The 27,865-nt window shown below is 41.4% G+C and overlaps 2 protein-coding genes across 3 annotated transcripts in view; both read right to left on the reverse strand.

The window, feature by feature from the left end:
* Window positions 1-27,865, reverse strand: part of LOC109197015 (ATP-dependent DNA helicase PIF1) — a 933,009-nt gene that overhangs the window by 650,508 nt on the left and 254,636 nt on the right. The window lies entirely within an intron of this gene.
* LOC100712295 (chloride intracellular channel protein 6) lies at window positions 17,039-27,606 on the reverse strand. Its single transcript, XM_013273827.3, has 6 exons — window positions 24,822-27,606; window positions 18,837-18,946; window positions 18,622-18,747; window positions 18,427-18,533; window positions 17,330-17,511; window positions 17,039-17,240 (listed from the first exon to the last, which is right to left on the reverse strand). The coding sequence occupies exons 1-6, from the start codon at window positions 27,219-27,221 to the stop codon at window positions 17,088-17,090; spliced, it is 3,078 nt and encodes a 1,025-aa protein (XP_013129281.1). The 5' UTR covers window positions 27,222-27,606; the 3' UTR covers window positions 17,039-17,087.

Consider the following 27,865-nt stretch of genomic DNA (forward strand, 5'->3'; position numbering starts at 1 on the left):
CCAGGTGCAGACAATCAGCCAGTCAATTGGTCTTGGAGTGGACATGGGATCTCCAGGCAGCCAATCGTCCGCGAGGTCTGGCCCACTGCGATCTGCATAAAAGAAGGCTGGCACGGGACTCCCAGCAGCCAATCATCCACGAGTCCTAGCACACTTAAATTTGCATGAACACAAATAGGCAGTCTCACTCCCTCCGAGGCCCAGGGCCGTAACACCACAGACTTGGTGTTCGCTCGCTTTGTGGTAGAGTATCACTTCCTGTTCCTGCTCAAACACAGTGGTGTTTCTGAGTAGCTTTTCTACTTAGCAATTTAATTTAAATCTTTTGACACATCCCTTTTTCATAGTATAATCTTAACGTGCTTCATCTGAATCACCCTTTCTGTGTGCTCACTACCCAATTTATATCCAAAGTATTCACTCACTGTCTCTTTACTGTTTCGCTAGCTTAGCTTAGCTCGTAGCCGACTTGCTAGCACCATGGCCTCTTCACCTGTCCCTCCTGCACTTTCCTGCTCATTGTGTCAGATGTTTAGTTACTCCTCGGCCTCCTTTAGCAGTAATGATACCTGTAACAAATGTAGCATATTTGCAGCTCTGGAGGCCACAATTACTGAATTGGAGACTCACCTTCGCACCCTTCATTCACCCATAGCTAGCCAGGCCCCTGTAGCTGGTGCAGCCGAAGATAGCGTAGGCCCCGCTAGCTGTTCCCCGGCAGACCCCAAGCAGCTGGGGAAAGAGGGCGGCTGGGTGACGCTGAGGAGGAAGCATAGTCTTAAACTGAAGCCCCAGGTACACCACCAACCTGTTCATGTGTCTAACCGTTTTTCCCCACTCGGCGACACACCCGCCGGGGGTCAAACTCTGGTAATTGGTGATTCTGTTCTCAGACATGTGAAGCTAGAGACACCGGCAACCATAGTCAATTGCCTTCCAGGGGCCAGAGCAGGCAACATTGAAGGAAATTTAAAACTGCTGGCTAAGGGTAAACGTAAATACAGTAAGATCATAATTCACGTCGGCAGTAATGACACCCGGTTATGCCAATCGGAGGTCACTAAAATCAATATTGAATCAGTGTGTAACTTTGCCAAAACAATGTGGGACTCTGTAGTTTTCTCTGGTCCCCTCCCCAATCAGACCAGGAGTGACATGTTTAGCCGCATGTTCTCCTTAAATTGCTGGCTGTCTGAGTGGTGTCCCAGAAACGATGTGGGCTTCATAGATAATTGGCAAACCTTCTGGAGGAAACCTGGTCTTGTTAGGAGAGACGGCATCCATCCCACTTTGGATGGAGCAGCTCTCATTTCTAGAAATATGGACCAATTTATTAAACCCCCCAAAATATGACTATCCAGAGTTGGGACCAGGAAGCAGAGTTGCAGTCTTACACGCCTCTCTGCAGCTTCTCTCCTCCTGCTACCCCCCCCAAAAACCCATCTCCATTGAGACTGTGTCAGCTCCCAAACAGACAAAAAACAAACTAAAAACCAGCAATAAACAACTTAAACATAAAAAATCACAAAGAAAGAACAATACAGTATCCACATCTGAACCAAAGAGTAAAACAGTGAAATGTGGATTATTAAATATTAGGTCTCTCTCCTCCAAGTCTCTGTTAGTACATGACTTAATAATTGATCAACTAATCGATTTACTCTGCCTTACAGAAACCTGGTTGCAGCCGGATGAGTATGTTAGTTTAAATGAATCAACACCCCCGAGTCATTCTAACTACCAGAAACCTCGAAGTACAGGCCGAGGGGGCGGTGTGGCAGCAATTTTTCACACGAGGCTATTAATCAACCAAAGACCCAGACAGACTTTTAATTCATTTGAAAGCCTGATGCTTAGCCTCGTCCACCCCAGCTGTAAAACTCAGAAACCAGTCTTACTTGTTATCATCTATCGTCCACCTGGGCCTTACACAGAGTTTCTCTCTGATTTCTCAGACTTTTTATCTGATTTAGTGCTCAGCTCAGATAAAATAATTATTGTGGGTGATTTTAACATCCATGTAGATGCTAAAAATGACAGCCTCAACATCGCATTTAATCTGTTATTAGACTCAATTGGCTTCTCTCAAAATGTAAAAGAACCCACCCACCACTTTAATCACACTCTAGATCTTGTTTTAACATATGGCATAGAAACTGAACATTTAACAGTGTTTCCTGAAAACCCTCTGCTGTCTGATCATTTCCTGATAACATTTACATTTACAATAATTGATTACACAGCAGTGGAGAGTAGACTTTATCACAGTAGATGTCTTTCTGAAAGTGCTGTAACTAAGTTTAAGAATATAATCCACCCACTGTTATCATCTTCAATGCCCTGTACCAACACAGAGCAGAGCAGCTATCTGAACGCTACTCCAACAGAGGTCGATTATCTTGTTAATAATTTTACCTCCTCACTACGTACGACTCTGGATACTGTAGCTCCTGTGAAAACTAAGGCCTCAAATCAGAAGTCCCTGACTCCGTGGTATAATTCTCAAACACGTAGCCTAAAGCAGATAACTCGTAAGCTGGAGAGGAAATGGAGTGTCACAAATTTAGAGGATCATCATTTAGCCTGGAGAAATAGTTTGCTGCTTTATAAGAAAGCCCTCCGCAAAGCCAGAACATCTTACTATTCGTCACTGATTGAAGAAAATAAGAACAACCCCAGGTTTCTCTTCAGCACTGTAGCCAGGCTGACAAACAGTCAGAGCTCTACTGAGCCAACAATCCCTTTAACGTTAACTAGTAATGACTTCATGAACTTCTTCACAAATAAAATTTTTATCATTAGAGGAAAAATTACCAATAATCATCCCACAGATGTAATATTATCTACAGCTACTTTTAGTACCATTGATGTTAAGTTAGACTCTTTTTCTCCAATTGATCTTTCTGAGTTAACTTCAATAATTAATTCCTCCAAACCATCAACGTGTCTTTTAGACCCAATTCCTACAAAACTGCTCAAAGAAGTCCTGCCATTAATTAATGCTTCGATCTTAAATATGATCAACCTATCTCTAATAATCGGCTATGTACCACAGGCCTTCAAGCTGGCTGTAGTTAAACCTTTATTTAAAAAGCATCTCTAGACTCAGCTGTCTTAGCTAATTATAGGCCAATCTCCAACCTTCCTTTCATATCAAACATCCTTGAAAGAGTAGTTGTCAAACAGCTAACAGATCATCTGCAGAGGAATGGCTTATTTGAAGAGTTTCAGTCAGGTTTCAGAGCTCATCACAGCACAGAAACAGCTTTAGTGAAGGTTACAAATGATCTTCTTATGGCCTCTGACAGTGGACTCATCTCTGTGCTTGTCCTGCTAGACCTCAGTGCAGCGTTCGATACTGTTGACCATAATATCCTATTAGAGCGATTAGAACATGCTGTAGGTATTACAGGTACTGTACTGCAGTGGTTTGTATCATATCTATCTAATAGACTCCAATTTGTACATGTAAATGGAGAGTCCTCTTCACCCACTAAGGTCAATTATGGAGTTCCACAGGGTTCAGTGCTAGGACCAATTCTGTTTACATTATACATGCTTCCCTTAGGCAGCATCATTAGAAGACATAGCATAAATTTTCACTACTATGCAGATGACACACAGCTCTATCTGTCCATGAAGCCAGGTAACACACACCAATGAGTTAAACTGCAGGAATGTCTTAAAGACATAAAGACCTGGATGGCCGCTAACTTTCTGCTTCTTAATTCAGATCAAACTGAGGTTATTGTACTCGGCCCTGGAAATCTTAGAAATATGGTATCTAAGCAGATTCTTACTCTGGATGGCATTACCTTGGCCTCCAGTAATGCTGTGAGGAACCTTGGAGTCATTTTTGACCAGGACATGTCCTTCAATGCACATATTAAACAAATATGTAAGACTGCTTTCTTCCATTTGTGCAACATCTCTAAAATTAGAAATATCCTGTCTCTTAGTGACGCTGAAAAACTAGTTCATGCATTTATTACTTCCAGGCTGGACTACTGTAATTCATTATTATCAGGATGTCCTAAAAACTCCCTGAAAAGCCTTCAGCTGATCCAAAATGCTGCAGCAAGAGTCCTGACAGGGACTAGAAAGAGAGAGCAGATTTCTCCTGTTTTGGCTTTTAATCTGAGCTATCTCTGCACTGACACCTTTCAGGGAGGCTACACCTGTCTTAAGCTCTGCTAACTCAGTTAAAATCTCGGGTGGTATCTTAGCCCTAACTTCTTTCATGGGGTTCTTAGCAGGTGACACATCATCTGACTGCACTGCACTCACACTTGTAGCCGTCTGTGATGCTAAACATCTTTTCTTGTTCTTTATTTCTGCCTCATTGCCACAAGCCATATTCAAACTCTCTAACAGGAGTTCATCAGGTGTCTTAGAGTCTAACAGGAGTGGCTGAATATCTATCCTGACACTGTCACTCTGGAAGCCTGTGAGCATGGTGTGCAAACACATACGCTGGACTAAAGCTGGGTCGTATTTGAGTCCTGACTCTGATTCTTGGGAAGCAAATAAGACTTTCTGCTTTAGATCTAAAACTCTCATCAGGAAGCTTTGAGCAGTCTCTTTTGGGGTCTGTACCTCAGAGGCAAGTTGGCAAGGGGTCTGTACCTCAGAGGCAAGTTGTTTATAGAGTTCTGTGGCACCCTCAGACATCGGTGCGTTGGTGGTTCTTTGTGTCCGGGGGTGGGCGCCCAGGTACCCACCGGCTCACTCCTTGGCGGCTGCTTATCGGGGCCTGGAGCCTGGGGCTCGCTCGGGCCACTTCGGGGATGGGGTGCCCTCGGCCTCTCGGCCCGGGGCTCAGTCACTCAGGCACAGCTGGCTGCCGGCGGAGCTCACGGGCACGTCACTGCAACCCCCCTGGCTTCTGCTCCGCGGCTGCTGAGTGACCCCTCATCTGGGACTCTCCTCAGCTCTTTCTGGGATAGTGGCACGGCTGCCCCTCTGTTGGTCTTCCTTGGTCTCTTGTGTTCTGGGGGCCTCTGGATGTCTGGAGTTTTGATCTCCTCCATACCTGCTTCATGCCCTGGAGGACGGGGCTGTGGCCCCCCACACCCTCTAGCAGATCATTACATGAAGGAACCTTTTAAAAACAAGCGCGTTCATGCTCACAGGTGTACACACGGGTGATCACACACACAAACTACACCCTTTTGGGCTCCTACCTCAAAGCACACTGTGCGCTGTCGATCTCACGTGCTGCACCATAATGTTTAATATTTAGTATTTACTGTCATATTCCCATATATCATTGTGATCTTGTTTATTACTCTTGTCTTCTTCTGCTTGCTTTCTTTCTTCTTTCTCAACAGGTGATCCAGGTGATCGATATGTATTTTTTTTTCTGCTTATTCTGTTGGTTTTTGTTTTTTGCCCTTTTTCCCCGTCCCTCTTCTCAGGTTTTTATTTATTTATTTTTTTTTCTTTCCCTCTTTCTTTCTCCCCTTTCTTTCCACCAGTCAAGTCTGTCCCGTATTCAGCAAGTGAAAATAAAATAAACAATAAAAGGTGAATCAGATGGACCATTACGGCAAGGCTGGGATGGTCCATTTGGTAAAGTAAATCCGTTGGGCATCTTTCTTCGCCTTTAGACAATAATTCTGATGGCAAAAGAACCAAACGGGACAGGTTAAAAAAAAAAAAAAAATAAAAAAAAAAGAGTTCGGTGGCGCTCTTCTCCTGGAAATGGGAGCGCAGGATGCGGCGTAGAGTCGGAAGGGTGAGTTGAGCTTTTCCTTCCAAGTAGCTGCGCAGTTGTAGACCTGGCAAGATAGCTCTGATGACAGCATCTACAATGTCAAGCTCTGAGTAGCCTCTGCTCAGTCCATTTTCGATCTGGTGAGAAAGACTGGAAAATGTCAGTTTATCTTTTTGACCTGGTTCGCCGATCTGGCCTGATATTTTGAAATCTTTCTGCCAGTAAAGGCTTGGTCGCTGGGGGACATTTGACACAGATGAGTTAAGGACAAGGTGATGAGCTTGGGAGTGAGGAGTAACCACTGTGTTAACTATGTTAGCAGTCTCTGTTACCAGCAAAGTTGCAGTATTTGGTTGCTCTCTATGCCCTGAGTTGTCCCCTTCATTTGCATTTGGTTCAGTCTCAACATTTGTCTCTTTCATTACTTCACCAATCTTGTCATTAAGTAACAACAGTTCTGACATTCCTTCATCTTCAAGTACTGATATATCTTCTCTTTCAGTGTGTATTTGGATGTGTGTTAGCAGTGACAGATGTGTTTTTCTGCTAACATCTATTTTGTTTTCAATGCCAAGGAACTCATAGATTGACACTAGTGTGTGAATGTGTGTGTGAATGGGTGAATGACTGAATGTAGTGTAAAGCGCTTTGGGGTCCTTAGGGGCTAAGTAAAGCGCTATACAAATGCAGGCCATTTACCATTTACCATTGACACTAGTTGATCTTTGGACAGAGTGTGCATTTCACACACAACTTCTTCTCGTAGCTCTTCCACCAAAGACATTGTGGCAGTAGACAGGAGGAATTTTGCATGTACAGGTGATGCTGAGCTGAGTGGGTTTCTCAGCCCCTGATGAGCTCTGGTTAGCTCCAGGAAACATGCGCTGAAACACAGCGACCAGCTCGCCTCGACAGCAACACTTTCCTCACTGCAGTCTGCCTGGGTTGTAGTGGGGGGATTTGGCTGGCTTGGACTACGATGTGCAGATTGTGGACATCGGACATCTAAGCAGCTATCCCAGCAGTGCCTCCAAATGTCACACCCCTGAAAACAGGGGGAAAAGAATCACGAGAGTGATTTTGACTTGCTTCTCTCATGCAGTCGTGTATAGCAATCAAAATGAACATAAATGTTTCACATTTCTACTGCTTAATGTCACATGGTGGAAGGAAAAGCTAAATAATAAACCAAAATAATAAAGTGCTTACTATACATATACCTGAACAGGTTTCCTGACAAAATGGTTGACAATAGCAACATTTCTAGCTCCTGCCGTTAGCTTAATGGACATTATACAGTATAAAACTGAGGCTCAAAACCGCTGTGTCTATGTGCACAAAACAACTGTAATATAATGCTTCTAAAGCTTACAAAACAATGAAGGGTTACCTATTAAATATCTTAACAATGTACAGATTGCAAATATATCAACTTTTAAACACTTTTACCTAAAAACAGGGGGAAAAGAATCACGGGAGTGATTTTGACTTGCTTCTCTCATGCAGTTGTTTATTGCAATGAGGAGAGCGTGCGAGGAGAATAGAGACACTAGTAATCGATCCCAGAAAAGGCTTACTAGCCGATCAGTGATGTATAGATTGCAGTTCTCTTAAATAAAATGAAAGTCATTAATATAACATGAAAAATAATAACCTCTTAACAATTTTCTTACCATATTTACATTATTTTTGTCCTTATATCAGCTAATATGAATTAGTATTAACTGAACCCTCCCCACAGGGCTGTGTGCTGAGCCTCCTCCTGTATTCTCTCTACACCCACGACTGCAGTTTGACCCACAACAACACTCTCATCATCAAGTTTGCTGATGACACCACGGTAGTCGGACTCATCTCGAAGGGAGACGAGGCAGACTACAGAGAGGAAGTCCTGAAGCTGGCAGCCTGGTGTTCAGAGAACAACCTGGCACTGAACACTAAGAAAACCAAAGAGCTCATTGTTGACTTCAGGAGACACAGCACTGACTTAGCCCCCCTTTACATCAACGGGGAGTGTGTGGAGAGGGTCCACACCTTCCGCTTCCTTGGTGTCCTCATCTCTGCTGACATCTCCTGGACAGACAACATCTCAGCGGTCGTCAAGAAGGCCCAACAGCGGCTGCACTTCCTGAGAGTCCTCAGGAAGTACAAGCTGAACTCCAACCTGCTGCTGACCTTCTACCGCTCGTCCATTGAGAGCCTGCTAACCTACTGCATCACAGTATGGTACGGCAGCTGCACCAAGGCGGATAGAGCGAGGCTTCAGAGTGTGGTCAAGACAGCACAAAAGATCATCGGCTGCCCTCTCCCCTCCCTGATGGACATTTATTCCTCCCGCTGCCTCAGCAGAGCAGCGAACATCATCAAGGACAGCTCCCACCCTGGTTTCAACATGTTCAGCCTGCTTCCCTCAGGGAAGCGCTACAGGTGCATCAGCACAAAAACCCACAGACTCAAAAACAGTTTCTTCCCCAAAGCCATAACCACCCTGAACTCACACATGCACCGATAACACAGCCCCCCCCCCCAATTTTTTTTTCTTCCCACTTCCTCTATGGACCACCGGTGTGCAATACCAATTCTATGTGCAATAACCCAACTGTATATACACAACACTATTTATTACATATTACTTTTTTAAAAACCGGCTTTCTATAGGAGATCGCTGCAAAAAGTGCAGCCTTACCTAATGTCCACCTACTGTTACTCATTTATATTAAGATTTAAAAATCTAGTTGGTATTGGTATGGTGAGTAACCTTCAGTAATAGTAATAAATCACACAACAATAGTACATTCATGTAGTTGTAAAAAGCATGATAATATATTAAGTAATCCGAAGTATTCAGAATACGTTACTCTCATTGAGTAAAGTAACAGAACACGTTATAAAATACATTTTGGGGCATGTAATCTGTAATCTGTAGTGGAATACATTTTAAAAGTAACATTCCCAACACTACAGGGAGTGCAGAATTATTAGGCAAGTTGTATTTTTGAGGAATAATTTTATTATTGAACAACAACCATGTTCTCAATGAACCCAAAAAACTCATTAATATCAAAGCTGAATGTTTTTGGAAGTAGTTTTTAGTTTGTTTTTAGTTTGAGCTATTTTAGGGGGATATCTGTGTGTGCAGGTGACTATTACTGTGCATAATTATTAGGCAACTTAACAAAAAACAAATATATACCCATTTCAATGATTTATTTTTACCAGTGAAACTAATATAACATCTCCACATTCACAAATATACATTTCTGACATTCAAAAACAAAACAAAAACAAATCAGCGACCAATATAGCCACCTTTCTTTGCAAGGACACTCAAAAGCCTGCCATCCATGGATCCTGTCAGTGTTTTGATCTGTTCACCATCAACATTGCGTGCAGCAGCAACCACAGCCTCCCAGACACTGTTCAGAGAGGTGTACTGTTTTCCCTCCTTGTAAATCTCACATTTGATGATGGACCACAGGTTCTCAATGGGGTTCAGATCAGGCGAACAAGGAGGCCATGTCATTACCCAGATAGCAAGGAAACATTGAAACAATGTTGAGTCAATATCAGGCGACGTCATTGAAGCAACGTTGAAGTGTGACGTTGACCCAACATCACTCTTGCACCCATTTTTAACGTTGAAACAACGTCAGGTTTTGATGTTGAATCAATGTTGAAACCTGACATTGATTCTACGTTATATTTTCTAACACTGTTGACATTGAAACAATGTCAGATTCTGATATTGAAACACTGTTGAGCTATGGTATTGATTTTCCACCTCTTTCGTACAGTTGCTTTTTATTGAAAAAAAAAACAAAAAACCAAAAAAGGTCAATAGACATGTATCATTTGCAAAATACTTTATTAAAAGACAAAGTTTCCTATTTACATTTCTATGTTTCACGTCACTTTTTATTATTTACTCCGGGATGGGGATGGATGATGTGTGTCCTGCGCGCCACCCGTACGATCTGGAGCATATCTGAGCCATTTCTGGACTGCTTGAGCAAAGACCAACTCAGACATAGAGTTCGCCCCTACCTGCTGCGCCGGGCCATCTAGGACAAAAATAGACACACACACACAAAAAAAAAACAAAGACAAAAAAAGGGAATTAGAGCACACGAATAAGCTCTTGTTAATTGTCTTCAGCAGGGAGAAAGTATGTAAACTCCTAGGCTGATAAACATGAAAGTCACCAGGCGGAAATCAGCAAACTGCCGCATTTGATTCCCAAAGGGCTATAAGCTGAAAATGTGATATGTCTTAGCATGGTGTGCCGTGTATCCTTTAAAAAAAAAAAAAAAAAAAAAAGAAAACATGGGGTCCTCGGGCTGTACAAAGTGTACAACCCGAGGACAAAACAAGCCAAAGACCAAAGACTCCATCTCCAGATTAACCGGACATGAAAGTCTTGTTATTAAGAAAGACAAAGTAATATAGCAAAAAACAGACATAGGAAATGTGAAACGCACCCAGCACATCAATTGATCCCTTTATTGTTCACTTTAGGCTCATAAAACTACAATAAATGTTAAAACTTACCAAATATGCATCTGCACAGCGCTGTATCTTTAAATGCCCTTTTTTGCTTTGTCTGGTCCTTGTTTTTTTTTCCCTGCCCAGTTGAGTACAGAGGCCAGCTCCTTTGTAATGGCATAAACTATTACACGGCGGACTCGCACCTCCAGTGTGGTCCAGCAGCACCAATCAACGCAAAGCGTCTCACCTATAGACACATTTTATGAGATGGAATTAGCGTGTCTCATGTCTTAAATGTGTATGCAAGTGCTTGTGTGTTTACTTCATGTAATTGATGATAGAAACATGTCATTTAGTTTTCCCTAAAGCCTGATTTTCAAGTCATACAAAGAATAAACCAAAGTACTGGCAGTACAATGTATTTCTATTCCCTTTTGTTGGATATTCATTTGTTAGTTCTTGTAACTGCTAAAAGTGTTTACTAGTTTTTGCCTGTCACATATATTTGTTATACCATGTAAACTGTGAAATTCCAAGATTTTCAAACTTGCCTTGTAATAGTGGCCTCACAGAGTCTCTGGAATCTACAGAAGAAAAAAAAAAAATCACAACAAGATGACATTCAGGAGTATAAATTGGTTTGGTTTTTTTTTTTTAGATAAGAGTACAATGACATTGTGATGCAGCTTTAAAACTTTTTTAAAAGCATACCATCTATAGGGAAGACATCAGACTGCATGCTGGCGAGATCGCAAAGCTGTGTCGGCTTGTGCCGGAGTGGCGAAAGGTGCCGGAAGCTGGGTGTGGCATTATGATGGTTGCTATCAGTGGGCTGGGGGGCAGACTGGAGTGATGAGGGCTGTTTAGAAAAAGATAATTTTTTAAGTATTTAAGAATACAGACAACTTGTCAAAATAAGTTTCCTTGTGTCAGACACAGATATGTACACAGACACTAGACAGTATTATATTACCTGGTATTTTCACTCGAGGGGCCTGGGGAAACCGTTTTTTTGTAGGTTGCTCATCCTCTGAGTCCGTATATGTGTACAGGGGATTTGGTCTAAAGAAAAGAAAAACGGTCTTAAGTAATTGTAAATATGCTTTTGGCATATTGTTTCCTAAAGTTTGATTTCTAACAACACACACAGGAAACAGAGACGTGCAAGAAGGTACAGTATACAATGAATTTTTGAAGTGCACAAGTGTACACAGCTTTGCATTTTTAAAAAGTTTACAAACTTCCACTTTTTGGACTATATTATGTGGTGATATTGCAGTATGCAAGCACCACAGATATGTATAAAAGACAAGATCATAAATTCTTAACAATCAAAGATATGTTTGTGAATAAAAGGGTTTTACTTGTGCTTTCTTTTAAGACTGGTCTGGGTTTCTTCTTCGGACTGAAGGTCAGACGTATCACAGCGTTCACGTGGATATCTCTGAAGACTGCGTTCTGCTTCGTGAAATGTGCCTGGAAATACAAACACAATGTACGGCCAGACATAAATTACGTGTGGACAAAAGGTGCAAACGCATAGAAAAATCAGCGTTTTCAAAAATACGCTGGTACGTGTGGACGTAGCCTTATTCATTATTCAAGGCACAAACGGAAAGTCATGTACGCGTGCAACGTAAAGTTAGGTCAGCGTGCAACGTACAGTCACGTGGGCATTCAAACTGAGTCTAAAGTTTTCGTGTGCGAATTGAAACGAGTGCTCTCCAATCATCAAAAGTAACAAAGTCATTGAACACGTTTATACAGTTAACTTTACGTTTATCAATCATATATCACAGATTTAGAATTTTTTGTAGTACTAAGCAACTACAGAGCGAAAGTCTGGGTCAAGCGCCGAGGCCACGGCAAGAACAAAGGAAAACTCGAAGCGTTAAAGCTAGCTTTGTAAGGGAATATAACGAAGAAATTATGAAACGAAAATGTTTGCTTTGTTGATATACTTTGTTCGCAGTGCAGTTTATTTTTTGCCGGATTGTAAGAAGTAGACACAATTTCCGGCTCGTAAATAACAGTAAAAAACTCGTTAATGTACAACATTAACGAGTTTTTTTACTGTTATTCAAATGCAAACATGGAAATAACGAGTAGGGAAAAAAAATCATTCATTCTTACCTTATACTAATCGTGGTGCAGGCCAGTGCAGTGCATGAACTGATGCCTTCTCCGGTCAATTCCGCTGAGAGTAAATCAAATGTCCCGCTCTACTGTAGAAGACAATGAATACCTGGGGGGATGTACCAATGTGAGAGGGGTGCTGCGGAATAGTCCAAGTGATCGCTGCTTTAATTTCCCGGTCAACTATACATAAATTGCACGTAGACATGATTTTTTTAAAGCTGGTGAACTAGACCAAGTCATTGATAACAAATGAACAATAAATCTACTTTCTCTGGTACTTTATACCCGATCAGTTGCAGTGCAATTTAATGCTCAACTACAAATCGATGGTTTTTGATGGTGACCGGAGCCGAATGATCGTCAACTATAAATAGACGTTTTCTCGACGTTGTTGTTGTCACCTGGTCGACTACAAATAGATCAAATATCAATGACAAAAAAACAACGGTGAATCAACATTGTTACAACGTCTCTATAGTAAGACCGTCGGTTTACCACAGTATTTCAATGTTGTTACAACATTGGCATTTCAACCCCGACCATATACGACGGTTCGGATGAAAAATCAACATAGATTCAATGTCGTCTTGCTATCTGGGTAGTTTTTCTTCTTTTATACCCTTTCTTGCCAGCCACGCTGTGGAGTACTTGGACGCGTGTGATGGAGCATTGTCCTGCATGAAAATCATGTTTTTCTTGAAGGATGCAGACTTCTTCCTGTACCACTGCTTGAAGAAGGTGTCTTCCAGAAACTGGCAGTAGGACTGGGAGTTGAGCTTGACTCCATCCTCAACCCGAAAAGGCCCCACAAGCTCATCTTTGATGATACCAGCCCAAACCAGTACTCCACCTCCACCTTGCTGGCGTCGGAGTCGGACTGGAGCTCTCTGCCCTTTACCAATCCAGCCACGGGCCCATCCATCTGGCCCATCAAGACTCACTCTCATTTCATCAGTCCATAAAACCTTAGAAAAATCAGTCTTGAGATATTTCTTGGCCCAGTCTTGACGTTTCAGCTTGTGTGTCTTGTTCAGTGGTGGTCGTCTTTCAGCCTTTCTTACCTTGGCCATGTCTCTGAGTATTGCACACCTTGTGCTTTTGGGCACTCCAGTGATGTTGCAGCTCTGAAATATGGCCAAACTGGTGGCAAGTGGCATCTTGGCAGCTGCACGCTTGACTTCTCTCAGTTCATGGGCAGTTATTTTGCGCCTTGGTTTTTCCACACGCTTCTTGCGACCCTGTTGACTATTTTGAATGAAACGCTTGATTGTTCGATGATCACGCTTCAGAAGCTTTGCAATTTTAAGACTGCTGCATCCCTCTGCAAGATATCTCACCATTTTTGACTTTTCTGAGCCTGTCAAGTCCTTCTTTTGACCCATTTTGCCAAAGGAAAGGAAGTTGCCTAATAATTATGCACACCTGATATAGGGTGTTGATGTCATTAGACCACACCCCTTCTCATTACAGAGATGCACATCACCTAATATGCTTAATTGGTAGTAGGCTTTCGAGCCTATACAGCTTGGAGTAAGACAACATGCATGAAGAGGATGATGTGGACAAAATACTCATTTGCCTAATAATTCTGCACTCCCTGTAATATACATACATATATATATATATATACATATATATATATATATATATATATATATATATATATATATATATAAGAACAAACAAACACCCAGCTCGCCCCTGCGGGCGGTTTATCCTTCAAGCTCGGGTCCTCTACCAGAGGCCTGGGAGCTTGAGGGTCCTGCGCAGTATCTTAGCTGTTCCCAGGACTGCGCTCTTCTGGACAGAGATCTCCGATGTTGTTCCCGGGATCTGCTGGAGCCACTCGCCTAGCTTGGGAGTCACCGCACCTAGTGCTCCGATTACCACGGGGACCACCGTTACCTTCACCCTCCACATCCTCTCGAGCTCTTCTCTGAGCCCTTGGTACTTCTCCAGCTTCTCGTGTTCCTTCTTCCTGATATTGCTGTCATTCGGAACCGCTACATCGATCACTACGGCCGTCTTCTTCTGTTTGTCTACCACCGCTATGTCCGGTTGGTTAGCCACCACCATTTTGTCCGTCTGTATCTGGAAGTCCCACAGGATCTTAGCTCGGTCATTCTCCACCACCCTTGGGGGCGTCTCCCATTTTGACCTCGGGACTTCCAGGTTATACTCGGCACAGATGTTCCTGTATACTATGCCGACCACTTGGTTATGGCGTTCCATGTATGCCCTGCCTGCTAGCATCTTGCACCCTGCTGTTATGTCCTGGATTGTCTCTGGGGCATCTTTACACAGCCTGCACCTGGGGTCTTGCCTGGTGTGATAGACCCCAGCCTCTATGGATCTGTGCTCAGAGCTTCTTCCTGTGCTGTCTTTCAGTCCAGCTTTGTGCAGCCACTGGTAGGATTTCTGGATGTCCTCTATCTGCCGGTGGTACATACCATGCAGGGGCCTGTCCTTCCATGATGGTTGTTGCTCCTCTTCTTTCTCTGGTTTCTACTACCTGAGGTATTCAATAAGCATGTGGTTATCTTTCTTATGTACTGATAGAGGTTTGTTGTTTCATCACTGATCATGATACTGACACTCACCAGTCCCCGGCCCCCTTCCTTCCGCTTAGCGTACAGCCTCAGGGTGCTGGACTTGGGGTGAAACCCTCCATGCATGGTCAGGAGCTTCCTTGTCTTGATGTCAGTGGCTTCTATCTCCTTCTTTGGCTAGCTTATTATCCCAGCAGGGTACCTGAACACAGGCAGGGTGTAGGTGTTGATAGCCTGGATCTAGTTCTTACCATTCATCTGACTCCTCAGGACTTGCCTGACCCTCTGCAGGTTGCAGCTTCCTAGCAGTCTCTTCATGGTTTCTATTTGCCTGTTGTTCCCAAGTTCCCAGGTACTTGGGAACTTAGGTACTGTCTTCGATTTCCTCGAGCTGTCCTTTGTTGTCATCCGACTACACTTCTCTAGTCCGAATAGCATTCCAATGTTATTACTGTAGATCCTGGTGGTGTAGATCAGTGCACTGATGTCACGTTCACTCTTGGCATACAGTTTGATGTCATAAAATAAAATTATTTGCGATACTTTATGGATGTCATAATACAACAAAAATCTACATACTACTTTAAAGATACAGACCCATCGGCGTAACTTTGTGCCGAACATTGGGGGGTGGGGGTCAGGATCTCTGTTTAAATAAATAAATAAATCTGGGTAAATTCCCAGATGATTAAACATGCAACTCTTTTTCTGGTAATACCCGAAATGAGTAAAGAAAAGCAACAGCCTATTTATGCAAGATAATTCATAATTTTATTGGGGGGGTTATATTGGTTGGGTTTGATTATTGGGGGAGTCATAACCCCCCTGGAAATTACGCCCCTGTACAGACCATAATACCATTATGAATGCTGACTCCTTTTAATCTCCTCACCATTCTAACAATGCACCATCAGATCTACCTTCAGAAAATGTTTTCACTTTGATTACCCTCAGATCCAATGTATACCTTACATAAAAGGGCTGAAACACAGACAGCAAAGGCAAAGAAAGTCCACAAAGTGATCAAATCAGTTTAATAAAGATTCTAATGCTGAGCATGTATATGAAGAACAAAGCAATTTTAATACTAGGACAAACACGGCTGAATTAGAGTGAACTGTGATCTGTATCCATCAAAAACACATTTACAGTAGACAAATCCAGAATCAAAGCCTGGCCACACACAGCTAGCGACAAGCATAAGATTCAAAGTATTTCCAAGATTATTAGACTAAAGAGTCCCACTGCATGAGCACACATCAGTGTGTTATTGATCTGTTTTATTAAGACACACTGTGCTCTTTACTAGACCTAACAAATGCTTTGTGTATTCATTTTTAATTTTCTATTATCATGAAGTAAATCATGAGCAGTGATTATAAATCAACAGTGATAGAATTGAATCACTACCTAAGGAGTAAACATTTTACACTGGAAAAATAAGATCTTTCCATGTTGGGAAGCATTTTAATGGTGTGCAAAATGAACATTATTAACATTTTAAATTTAAATAAAATAAAAGATGAAAAGATCATTTTGATTTCTTATAAACTGAGTGTTTTTATTGATCACAAAGTCAAGGCTGCGATAATTGTTATCTTTGAGACTGCCTCTCTCACTCTCTCGCTCTGTGTGTGTGTGTGTGTGTGTGTGTGTGTGTGTGTGTGTGAAAGAGAGAGAGAGAGAGAGAGAGAGTATATAACGGTCAGAGTCAGTGTTGCAGTGACACGGTCCTGCCATTATCTGAAAAGTGAAGTAGTTGTGTTGTCATCATTTTTAAAATGGTCAAGATAGAGATGACACACACACACACACAACCCCGTTCAGCTATCTTAGTGAGGACCCTCATTGACATAATGGTTTCCCTAGCCCCTTACCCTAAACCTAACCATAACCTAATTGTAACCCTGACACTAAAACCACGTTTTGAGCCTCAAAAATGGCTTTAAATGCCTTCAAAAATGTGAGGACCGGGTTGTGTGTCCTCACAAGTGACTGCTGGTTCTCACAAGTATAGTAGAATGCAGATTTCGGTCCTCACAAAGATAGCTAGACAAGAACACACACACACACACACACACACACACACACACACACACACCCGTGTGTTAGTGCTTTCCTCTTTACTAGTTTTCCTTATGTTCTTTTCATATTTCTTGATTTCCTTGATTTCTGCGCTGCCCTACATTTTGTTTAATTCATTTTGCAACATGCAAATAGGCAAACTCAATCTCCCTCTCAGCGGGACAGGTGCCGGTGAACTCCTCTCTCTGGTAGGCACAGTTCAAATACCGCCACACGCCTCTCATCTCCTGAGGAATCTCAAAGCCACGATATTTCTTAGCTACAACCTGAGAAAAAAGGCACAGAAAATAACCAACAATGGATCCTTCTGATTGGGCTCGTGTAAAAGTTCTAGCAACCTAAACAAGCTCCAAACCTTTAGAATGTGGAGTTTGGGCAGCAGGTTGCAGTCAGCCAAGGTGAGCTCTGGCCCATCTAGGAAGCTCCTAGTTGACTCTGGCACATCTCCTAAGACATCAGCATCAATCTCTTCAGACAGGGGAGTCCTTAGGAAGTCATCAAGGCGCTGAAGAGACTTCAACAAAGCTTTCTGTAAGGCTACAAAGTCAGAGGTAGAGAACAAGCTGATTTGATTGACAGAGATAATGCAGGAGACTTAGGATAAGCTATCTGAACAAACACTGATGTTTTCCACAACAACCAGCTCCTTATTTATACACCAGTATTCACCATTTCCAAAAGCCTTTTAATACAATGCAAATAATTGCAGGTTTGTTTGGGTTTTTTTGCAAATCATTTAAACCGTATAGTTTAAACATATTGAATACTGTTCAATATGTTTCAAAAAATGTTTCAAAAAATATATGATTACTTTAAATTTCACACCTTTAAAAAGGTTTGAGCAGAACAGCAAAAGACTGCAAAAGCAGTCACCTGAGGGTCACCTGAGCTAGCCTCCCAACAATATGCTTTATCACAAAGGAGAGTTTTAAGTCTTAAGCTCATCTTAAAAGAGCATCTGTCTCCTGAATCCAAACTGGGAGCTGATTCCACAAAAACAGCCTCTGCCTCCCATTCTACTTTTAAATATCCTGAGAAGCACAAGTGAGTCAACAGTCTGAGAGTTTTCTGTTAGGGTGACACCATGAGCTCTGTCACATGAGACTGAGCCTGATTATTCAAGAAGAAGAAGAGTAAGTTATGGTGAGGGTTTCCCTGCAGAGGTATGGCATGGGAAAACAGTTTTAGTTTAAATAGTTTCAATTTTCCAATATAAAGCGAGAAGAAAGTCTGCGTATTCCATCTTCTATAGTTTAATATACTTTAACATCTATATAACACTGCATGGCCATGACCTGTAAGTCCTCAGGCACCACTGTGATTCATGCATTCAGGAAAACTGTTGTCAGCAAGCACAGACCAATGCTGCAGTCACAAGTTCAAACAAACCACACACACACCTTACTAGCTTTGTTGAATACATGTTTCCAACCTAACTGTGTCCCTTCTTACCATCCGTTGTGTCTTTTCTTGTGTTTTTGATGTACGCTGAGAATTTGGCAAAGATGTCAATGCCAGCTGTGTTAGCTTCCGGATGTTTGGGAGCCAGTCTGGGATATCTGGTCGAGACAAAATGGAGAAATTTGAAATTAACCTCAACACGGCTTCCCATCGCACACACATATCTTTCAATGTGTGCTTGCATACCGGGGTGGAGTTAGTTTCTCCTCCAAGAATTCTTCTATCTTGTTGACATCAACCTTGACTTCACCATTAAAGGTCACGAAAGGAGGGTTGGTTCCTGGAGCAAGGTTGTGGAGGTCAGCCGGCTTCCTGATAACCCAAAAGTCAAGCGCATGTGGTTACTCTCATGTATATCATAGTCACTGTATGAATACATGTATGTGTCAGCACCATGTTACCGCTTGAGGTCGACTGTGGTGACATTAAAAATGACTCCTTTTAGCCACAGGATCATAAAGAGTCTCTGAGAGAAAGGACAGTTTCCGATGCTCTGTCCATCACTTCCTGCCTACACACACAAACACCAGTCATCAAGTGTCCTGCAGGTGATCTAGGAACATTTATAAAAATTGTAGTGCTTCACTAATGAACAGCAGAACAAATGAGTGGGTGAAGGAAGCAGATAAAGAAATAAAAACCCCAAAAGAACAATACGGTGTAAGTGTAGATATTACATCTCTTTTTCTCTTTTTTCATATTATAATTTATTTAACTGAATAAATCTGGACTGTGTTTAACAGAGATGTACAGAAGAATATCCTCTGCATGATAATGGAGTTCCTGTTTCTCTCCCATGTGAATACATAAGCACATCAGCTATCTGTTAAAATTCAGGTGAATCTAACACAACTAAAATGTGTCTGTGTCCTATTATTATTATTATTAGCTGAATTGGGATAAATATTTCAGTATGGTCACTGTAAGAGATCCAATACTGGAAAGAAATTCTAAAAAACTTATCTCACAGAGGAGTAATGCAAAGAGTAACGTGATTAATAACTTTTTTAAGCAACGTGCTTCATCTTTACGCTATGAGTGTTGTGTAAAACAGTTTTCCTGTCAGTAAAGAATTCATACTGGAGGTGAACGTTGCTGCAAGAGCTCTGAGCTCTCAGTAACAAACAGGAGGATAATCAGCTTACCCAGGGAGACTGCTGAGATTAACATAGCACACCAGCACTATTCAGACTATTTCATTCTGTACTCTTTTACAAACAAAAGCAGAAACTGTGTTTCAGCATAAGTTGAAAGTAAAATGCATATTTTAAGATATTTATGATCGTGCTGTTTTAAAGAAATCCTCAGATGTGAAGATTTACAGCTTTTCTAGACCACAGAGAAGGAAACCTGAACTTTTACATAATATTTTTATCAACCTCCATCTGTGCTGCCCACAGGGCCCGTGACAAAGGAAGGCATTGTTTGAACAAGCTTGTTACGTGGACACGGCCCGACACTCAGGTATTTGTGCTAAATCTCTCAGGTAATGAAAGTTATTCTCAGGCTGCTGTTGAACCAGAGCACAGAGCTAAGCACATAAGGGTCACAAAAGTGCAAGCTTTATTTACTTTGAATCTTTTTCAAATCTCATTTAAAATTACATGCATTAAGTAATGTAGGTTACCATGGCGATGGATTAGAACAGCACTGTCTTAATGGGATAAGATAAGCAGATCAAGATTAGCTTTTTCACTTGCTGTTTCTCTGTCACATCACGGTCCTGGGTTTGTGCTCCAGTTTGTTCACACTTGTTCATTTTTGCAGATTGTTAAGATTCGGATCTTCAGTTTGCGAGAGCTCAGCTCTTGTTCAGTTTAGTAATTTTTGCTGCCCAGTCTCTGACACCTAACTGTAGCTGTGGTTCTGCCACATTAATAATAATAGTGACTCTTACATGCAGCCCGTTTAAGTTTATGGCTCTATTCCAGGAAGCAAGCTTAGCTAACAAGTTTGTCTGAGTGTGCGTGAACCAGCTGACAGACATCCGTGCTTTTTCATACATTTCTGCCAAACTCATATTTTACATTTTTACAAAAATTCCAATTAGATATTAGTTTTCTATTTTGTGTGCAGTCATCAGCAGTTATATCATGGATTCATCATCCCCTGAGTTCAGTTGCTTCCAGGCATTTTATATAGTAAGATAACAACCCTACAATAAAACAGCCAGCTCAGAATAAAATCTATGTAGTCTGCATCCTTCTAACTCTCGTGATGCTAGGTTCTCATGTTGAAATGTGTTCACAGATTGAGGTTTCATCGTAAATCATGATATCAAAGAACATTTTGAAGGTTTCTGTGTCTGAAATTCAGAGTCTGAACATGGAAATCCACTGAAATTCATCTAAATCAGATTCCACTTGCATGGCATGGATGGGTCACAAATTCAGACCAGATCAAGACCAGATTCAGTTTGGCTCTGGTCATTTCCCAGGTCATCCTGTCTAGATCTGCCCAGTGTGACAGCAAGCCATCATCTAGACATGGATGCTGGGACCTGGAGGAGAAGGGAGATGAGCTGGCAGCTGACGGCTGACTGGGCAACACTGGCCTGAACAGGCAACTGTGTGAACAAACACTGTGAATACTGAAACAGTGTGTGTGCAATGTGCTGGGCCAAGAACAGGCTCGATCTCCCAAAACTATATTGAAATATTTAAACTCTGTAAAAGCAGAGACATTTCTTACAGCACATTTACTGATAAAACTGAAGACTTGGAAAGTTTTCAGTGAACTCTGAGCACTAGCAGTCACACGCCACCATCTATCAGTGAAGGCTGAATATTAGAAGAGCTTAGAAATGGGGAACATTTAAGCACTTTTTCCTCTACATTTATTACACATTTTTATCCAGTACAACTAGAAATAATCTTATTCTATATATAGAAATATGACTTTTTTTAATTATTCAAAGAGTTTTTATTTAATTCAGCATGCTGTATTAACGTGGAGTCACTCCTCTTCCTATGGTGAAATGTGGTGGAGCTCCACCGGTCATGGCTCTCTTTGCGTATCAGGGTTTTAATAGTTTTGCAATTTTCATTAGTTTTTATTTTTATTTAGTTTTGACTTCAGATTTTCAATTTTATATCAGTTTTAATTAGTTTTTACCAATTGTTTGCTAGTTTAGTTTAGTTTTTATTTTTTTGAAAATCCTTAGTTTCAGTTTAGTTTTGATTAGTTTCAGTTATAGTTTTAGTTGTGTTTGCAATAATTAAGTGTAACAAAATCCCAGTTTCATCATATCAGTCATGCTCTTCTGCTTATCCTTGGGTATGTTGCTATTCCAGCTACCATACCCTGCACCCTGGACAGGTCGCCTGACTGTCGCAGGACTAACACGCAGAGACAGACAACTCACGTTGCCACCTATGGGTTCTTTAAATAAATAAATAAAGGCAGACGAACAACCGTTGATACCAGGCAACTATAAAATGTATATCTTGGCCCCAATGAGACTATTAACTCTTGCAGCACCGGGTGTTAAGGCAATTGACTCACACAGTTATGTAGATATCCCAGTCCTGTTGTCTCGGGATGCATCACGCTGCCTTGCCTGGGGTTAGCTTCTGTTTCTGGGGATGAGGGTTGGGCGTGCTCCCTTACCTTCTCCAGGTAAGCTAGGTTAGCCTTCTTGTGTGAGCTTTTCAAGTGCACTTTAAGGTTTGTGGGATTTTTTTCCCTTTAGAAATGTCCCTCATAATTTGTCTCTTTCCACTACAAGACACTTGCTTTATCCAAAACACAGTCATATTCAAAGTAATCCCAAATTGGAAGCTGGTGCTTTCTCCAGACTTTTCCTGACATGATTCTGCGCGTGGACGGAGCAGCAACACAGACGACTCGACTAACGTACTGCCACCTGCTGGCAAGAAAAAAACCTGGAAACTAAACTTCATTTTCACCCTTGACTATTGTATGACACGCACATATCAACGAAAACTAAACGCATTTTCGCTATAAATCCAGTTAATTTTAGTTAGTTTTGTGAACACTCATTACAGTTTTAGTTAGTTTTCCTTTTTTTGTTTTTATTTTTATTTCCGTTAACGAAAATGTTTTTTCACTTCTAGTTTTCGTTATTTCGTTAGTTTTAGTTAACGATAATAACCTTGTTGCGTACTCACACAAAGTTGAGCACTCAGCTTATTGAACTAATTCAGCTGTTCTGGAACAGTCAGAGTTTGTTTAACATACTGATGAAGCTGCTACAGCCTCAAAGTTTCAGGCACCAGTGACACTACATGTGAGTAACAAGTTATAGACACCAGTGACATCTCCACACACTTTACTGAGCAGGTATCACCTGAGCTGCTGTCACAGCCTTCATGGTCTCTGTTACCCTCTCTGCTGCACTGCAAACATTGGTCTGGATTTGACCAAGATGGCGCCGGTGTGTGTGTGCCGTCTGTCACTGCCAGTGTTGTGTTTGTTTGTGCTCAGTTCTAGGCCCCCTCCTCTTCTCTTTATATCTGCTTCCTCTTGGTTCTGTACTGAGAAAGCACGGCATTGCTTTCCACTTTTATGCTGCTGACTGTCAGATCTATGTCCCTCTACAGAACAAAGGCTCATATTCCACACAGCCATTACTACTCGATAACATTAAGGCTTGGATGTTTCTTAACTTTTTAAAATTCAGTGATAAACAGACTGAGGTGATGGTGTTTGGTAGCCCCACTGAGACTCCCAGTGTGTATTTAGATACCTTGGCCCAGTATAATGAGCCAGCTGTCACAAACCTGGGGGTCAAAGTGGACTGTGATGTGAAGTCATCTACAGAGGATGCAAAATGCCGCAGCTCGTCTAAAGTTTGACCACATTTCCCCTATTTTAGCTTCACTTCACTGGCTGCCCATTTCTTTTAGGATTCATTTTAAAATTCTTTTATTTGCTTTTAAAGCTCTCCATGGTCTCGCCCCATCTTATCTCTCTGAGCTGCTACAGCCTTATACACCCACCCGCTCTCTCAGGTCAGCTGATCAGCTGCTCCTGATTGTGCTTATGCTGTAGCAGCTCCAATGTTGGTTTATTTTATTTTATTTTATTTTATTTTATTTAGTTAATTCTATGTTGTTTTATGTTGTTGGGTTTTTAAAAAAATATAAGGCTGTTTTAAGTATTATGTGTTTTATTTTATTAAATTGTTCTTAACTAATTTCCTGTACAGCACTTTGATCGTGTGCTGGCTATTTTAAAATGCTTTAAAAATAAAATTGGATTGGGGTACACAAATTGACTGTATTTTTTGAAGTACATGAAATTTCAATAAATTACACTGACAGTGAATTAGTATGTTTAATGCTAAAGTAAAATACCATGGAAAAGTCAGGATCCTTTTTGTACCACATAAAAAGATTGTAAAAACACATCTAAGCATAAATTCTACTTAATACGACAAATGCATTCATAACATATGAGGCAGTGAAATATTAACAATAAAGGACGTTTGGTCTCTGTGTAGATTTGTTTGTTAATTAACTGATATGTTGTGTAATTAAGGAAGTTTTCACAGCATAAATGGTAATAATGGTGTAACATGGAAAATTATTAAAAGCTATAATTATGCTAATTTCACTGATGGTTTAGTAGCTTATAAAATTGCTTACCAAAAACATAATAATAACAAATAATAAGATAAATGCATATTCTTTATGACTGAGGTATTTACTGTTGCAGATTCTGGAAGACTTACAAAGAGTGTGGAATTTTTCACATACTTGTTTTTTACACAAGTATTTAGAAGCATCGAATATTTTACAATAATTTAAAAAACAATCAAATAATATATTTTTATAACATAGGTCTCATATTTGTCAAAATGATTTTCTAAGTCAGGACAGCTTGAAGTTTTTTTGTCATATTTTATGGAGCCAGGACTCTGATCTTGATGTTAAAGAAGTCATCTTCAGGTTTGTATCACGTTCAAACACTGACTCAGAGTTCACTGTGCACAGACGGAGGCCTGATGGTGAGCTGGATGGGCCTCTAAAGAAAACAAAAAGTCTTTGATATATGAAGCTAACATTTCATAACGTTTTATCATTGTCTTTATTAGTTTTATCTGTGTTTCTTGTTCCCCACATTCCTAATTCTTTTGTGTATTCTTAATTTTCAGATTTTCTCTTGTACTAAAGTCCTCCCTGTTCTCAGAAGAACTTTATTTTCTCTGCTTATTTTCTGCTCTGTGCACTTTCACTTTGCTGTATCATGAACTCCTCCATAGAGCCTAATTCATTATTCATTATGACAAACATGCTCTTTGTAAATCCCCACTATGATAATAGTAATAACTATCCGTCTGGCATTCATCACAGTCTGTTACCACCAAAGGAAGCATGGAAGAGTTATAGACATGCAGTGTCGTGTGTGCATAAAGTGATTACCTTGACATACAGGGAGATTTCATAGGGCTGGTTCTCCAGTGTTTTACTGTCCACAGGGACCACAGGACTGTCCACTCTCCTGTCGGAGGTCAACTTGATCTCTTCCATCGTCTCTGCAGTCATCGCCTCTCGCTGAGGGACATATGAGCAACCATGTTCCAGCAGCACCACTCTCTTTTTCTTCACCTGCTCGTCTTTCTTTTTGGGCAGGGATTCATCTTTGATAACTGACTTCAGCTCTTTTATCCAATCCTCCTTCCTCGGTGAACTGATCTTTTCTGCTGACGTTTCTTTATCCACCCATTCTTTCCTTCCCCGCTCGTTCTCCCAAAACTCTTTTTTGATGTGCCTCAGCTCTTTACTCCAGTCCTTCCTTTCAGTAGCAGTCTTCTCTTCTTCTGGTTGATCTATTTTAATCCAGTCTCTATCTTTTCTCCTGGGTGACAGCACTTTTGCTTTCCCCAGTTCATCTTTCCTAAGACCTTGTGGCTCAGGACACAAGAACCCGTTCTCCATTGTTTGCTTCAGTGTTTTAATGCTCCCATTTAGATGTGCCTCTGCCTCACTGTTGTGCACTTTTAGCTTGACGTCCTGTGTCTCCATGTCCTCTTTACCCAGTATGGCCTTGTCTCCTGGCAGCACTTGATGCTCTTCATCTTTTATCTTGTCTATGGCATCATCAGAACCGCTCATAATGGTGAAAGGATGTACTTCTTCCGTTTTTTTACTGGGCGTCTCCTCCATCATTTCAGTCTCATCATCTAGAACGGTGACTGGCTCTTCTGCCATCTCCACTTCTCCTTCCATTGACTCTTCTACTGCTCTTCCTCCAGTCTCAAATTCTACAAGCATCTCTGTCTGTGGGAGTTCTTTTGTGTTGTTTCTCCAAATTGTGTCTGCTTCTTTCAAGAGCTGCAAAGGATGCTCTTGTAAAGCACTTCCCCCTTCTGTTGTGGATTCATTTTTCTCTGATTTGTCCTCTCCTTCAGACCCGTCAAGCTTCACCTTGATGCCTTTCTCAGATAGAGAAGCTTCCTCCACCTGGTCCTGTGTGTCTGTATGTACCTCTTCTCCAGTCTGGCCCACTGGTTCTGGAGGAACTGTTATAGCTTCGATTTCAAGCTTAGCAGCTTTTTCTTCTTGCATTTCTAGATCATTTCTTGTTCTGTGCTCTTCTTGGCCCATTAACTCTCCAGCAACATTACTGGCTATCGTCTCCTCCATTTCTGAACTCTTTCCTCCCCCGTCCATCTCTGCCAAGTTGTTACCTTGCTCTTCTGCTTGCTCCTTCTGGGTGACGTCTTCAGTCCTTTTTGCTTTAGTGTCTCCATCTGACTGTGGCTGTTCTTCAGAAGTTAGGGCCATCAGCTCTGGTTCTTGTGCCGTTTGATTGGTTCCTGCTCTCACGGGGAACTCATAGCCAGGATATACACCCTCCAGGACTCCCTGGCATTGCCATGTAAGATTATCAATAACAACCTCCTGTTTTATGGATTCTGAGGGATCTTCTCCATCATTGTTTTTTATTTCATTTTGACTCTCAACATCTAATTGGTAGGTTTGATTGGCCACCTCTTCAGCTGTAGCAATTCTATCGACTGGTATGTCATCAGTGCCAAGAGCTGAAGCTTGGATGCTGGCCTGTTCATTTATCCCAGTAGAAAAAGGAGCCACTTCTATGTTCAGATTAACCTCTGTTATGTTGCCAGCAGTGGGCAAAGTAGCAGTTTCTGTTTCGTCTTGGTCACCAGTACATGACTTTGTACCCACTCCTGACTCCCACACAGAAGTACCTCTGTCCTGAAGACAGGACACATGATCGTCGGTGCCTTCGTCCATGTCTTCCTGCCTTACATCTGTTCCTGCACTTGCTGTTACTCCCCCTTGTTTGTTTTCTTCAGTTTCCCCATCCTTTTCATCATCTCCATTGCTGTTTAATATTTGCTGTTTCCCTCGTTCAACCACAACCAATAGAGGAGAAAGAGATAGATTTTCAGCCATCTTTGTATCTTCAGATTCTTTGTCTGTTGTCAGTGTGGCTGTTATTTCTTGATGTCCATCTCCCGCTCCCATTTCTCCATTCCCCTCTTCTTCCAGTACTTCACATTCATCCTCCCCCTCTCCTATTTCTCCATCTGATAACAGGGTCACTTGTGTAATCTCTCCTTTCTGCCAATCATTCTCTTCTTTACTTTCATCTTCAATTTGTTCTGCTTCAGCAACCATCAAAACATCTTCCCCAACCTCCTCTGCTAGTTCCACCTCATCATCATCATCTTCTTCTTCTTCTGTGTCGTCTTTGATTCTGTGTGTATCCAGGTCTGAACACAAACCTTGTGGGCTGTGGACAATGGCTCCATTTGGCAGGTCTGGATTTTGGCTATAACTTAATTGAGCCATTAGGAAAATAACACAACTTATTTAGAAAGAAATGATGGTGTCCAAGTTTCCAGGATAAATGTGCAGCTTTATAACATGTAAAATTTGTGAAAATGATCCGGCGTTCTAGAAAAGTTCAAAGATGGGGATGAAGAGTAAAACTTACAGTCCCAGTTTTAAGCTTGTATCCCGAGGTTCCAAATTTCCAAAGTAAAGTAAGGAGAAAAATCCAGATTTCCCCTGAAAGATGGTTATAGGGCTCTCTCATCAGTACTGTGCCTTAGGCACCGTTCCACATCAATAAGTACGTTTCGCCTCCTCGCTTTCTTCTCTCTCTCTTTCTCTCTCACTCTAAGGGATTAAACCAAGGCTGATCCCACATGATCACAAGCTTAAACTCTGCCACCCAGAGACCAGTACCATTTGATCTGGAGTTTCTTAACACATTCAACGACACATCACAGCTACATCTATGAAACATAGCCTCTAGTAGATAGACAAAGCCATATATACAACATCTAATAAACTTCTGTTTTATTTGTACAGTGCAGGTTCACCAGAACTATTTTACTGAAGCACTCTCAGCCCAGTTTACTACATGAATGTGTTTAAATGCTGTGTTCATTTTGTCATACTATCAGTGATTTTTCTTCTTAGTATCTTTA

The sequence above is a fragment of the Oreochromis niloticus genome, linkage group LG23 (assembly GCF_001858045.2).
Source record: "Oreochromis niloticus isolate F11D_XX linkage group LG23, O_niloticus_UMD_NMBU, whole genome shotgun sequence".
Taxonomy (NCBI): domain Eukaryota; kingdom Metazoa; phylum Chordata; class Actinopteri; order Cichliformes; family Cichlidae; genus Oreochromis; species Oreochromis niloticus.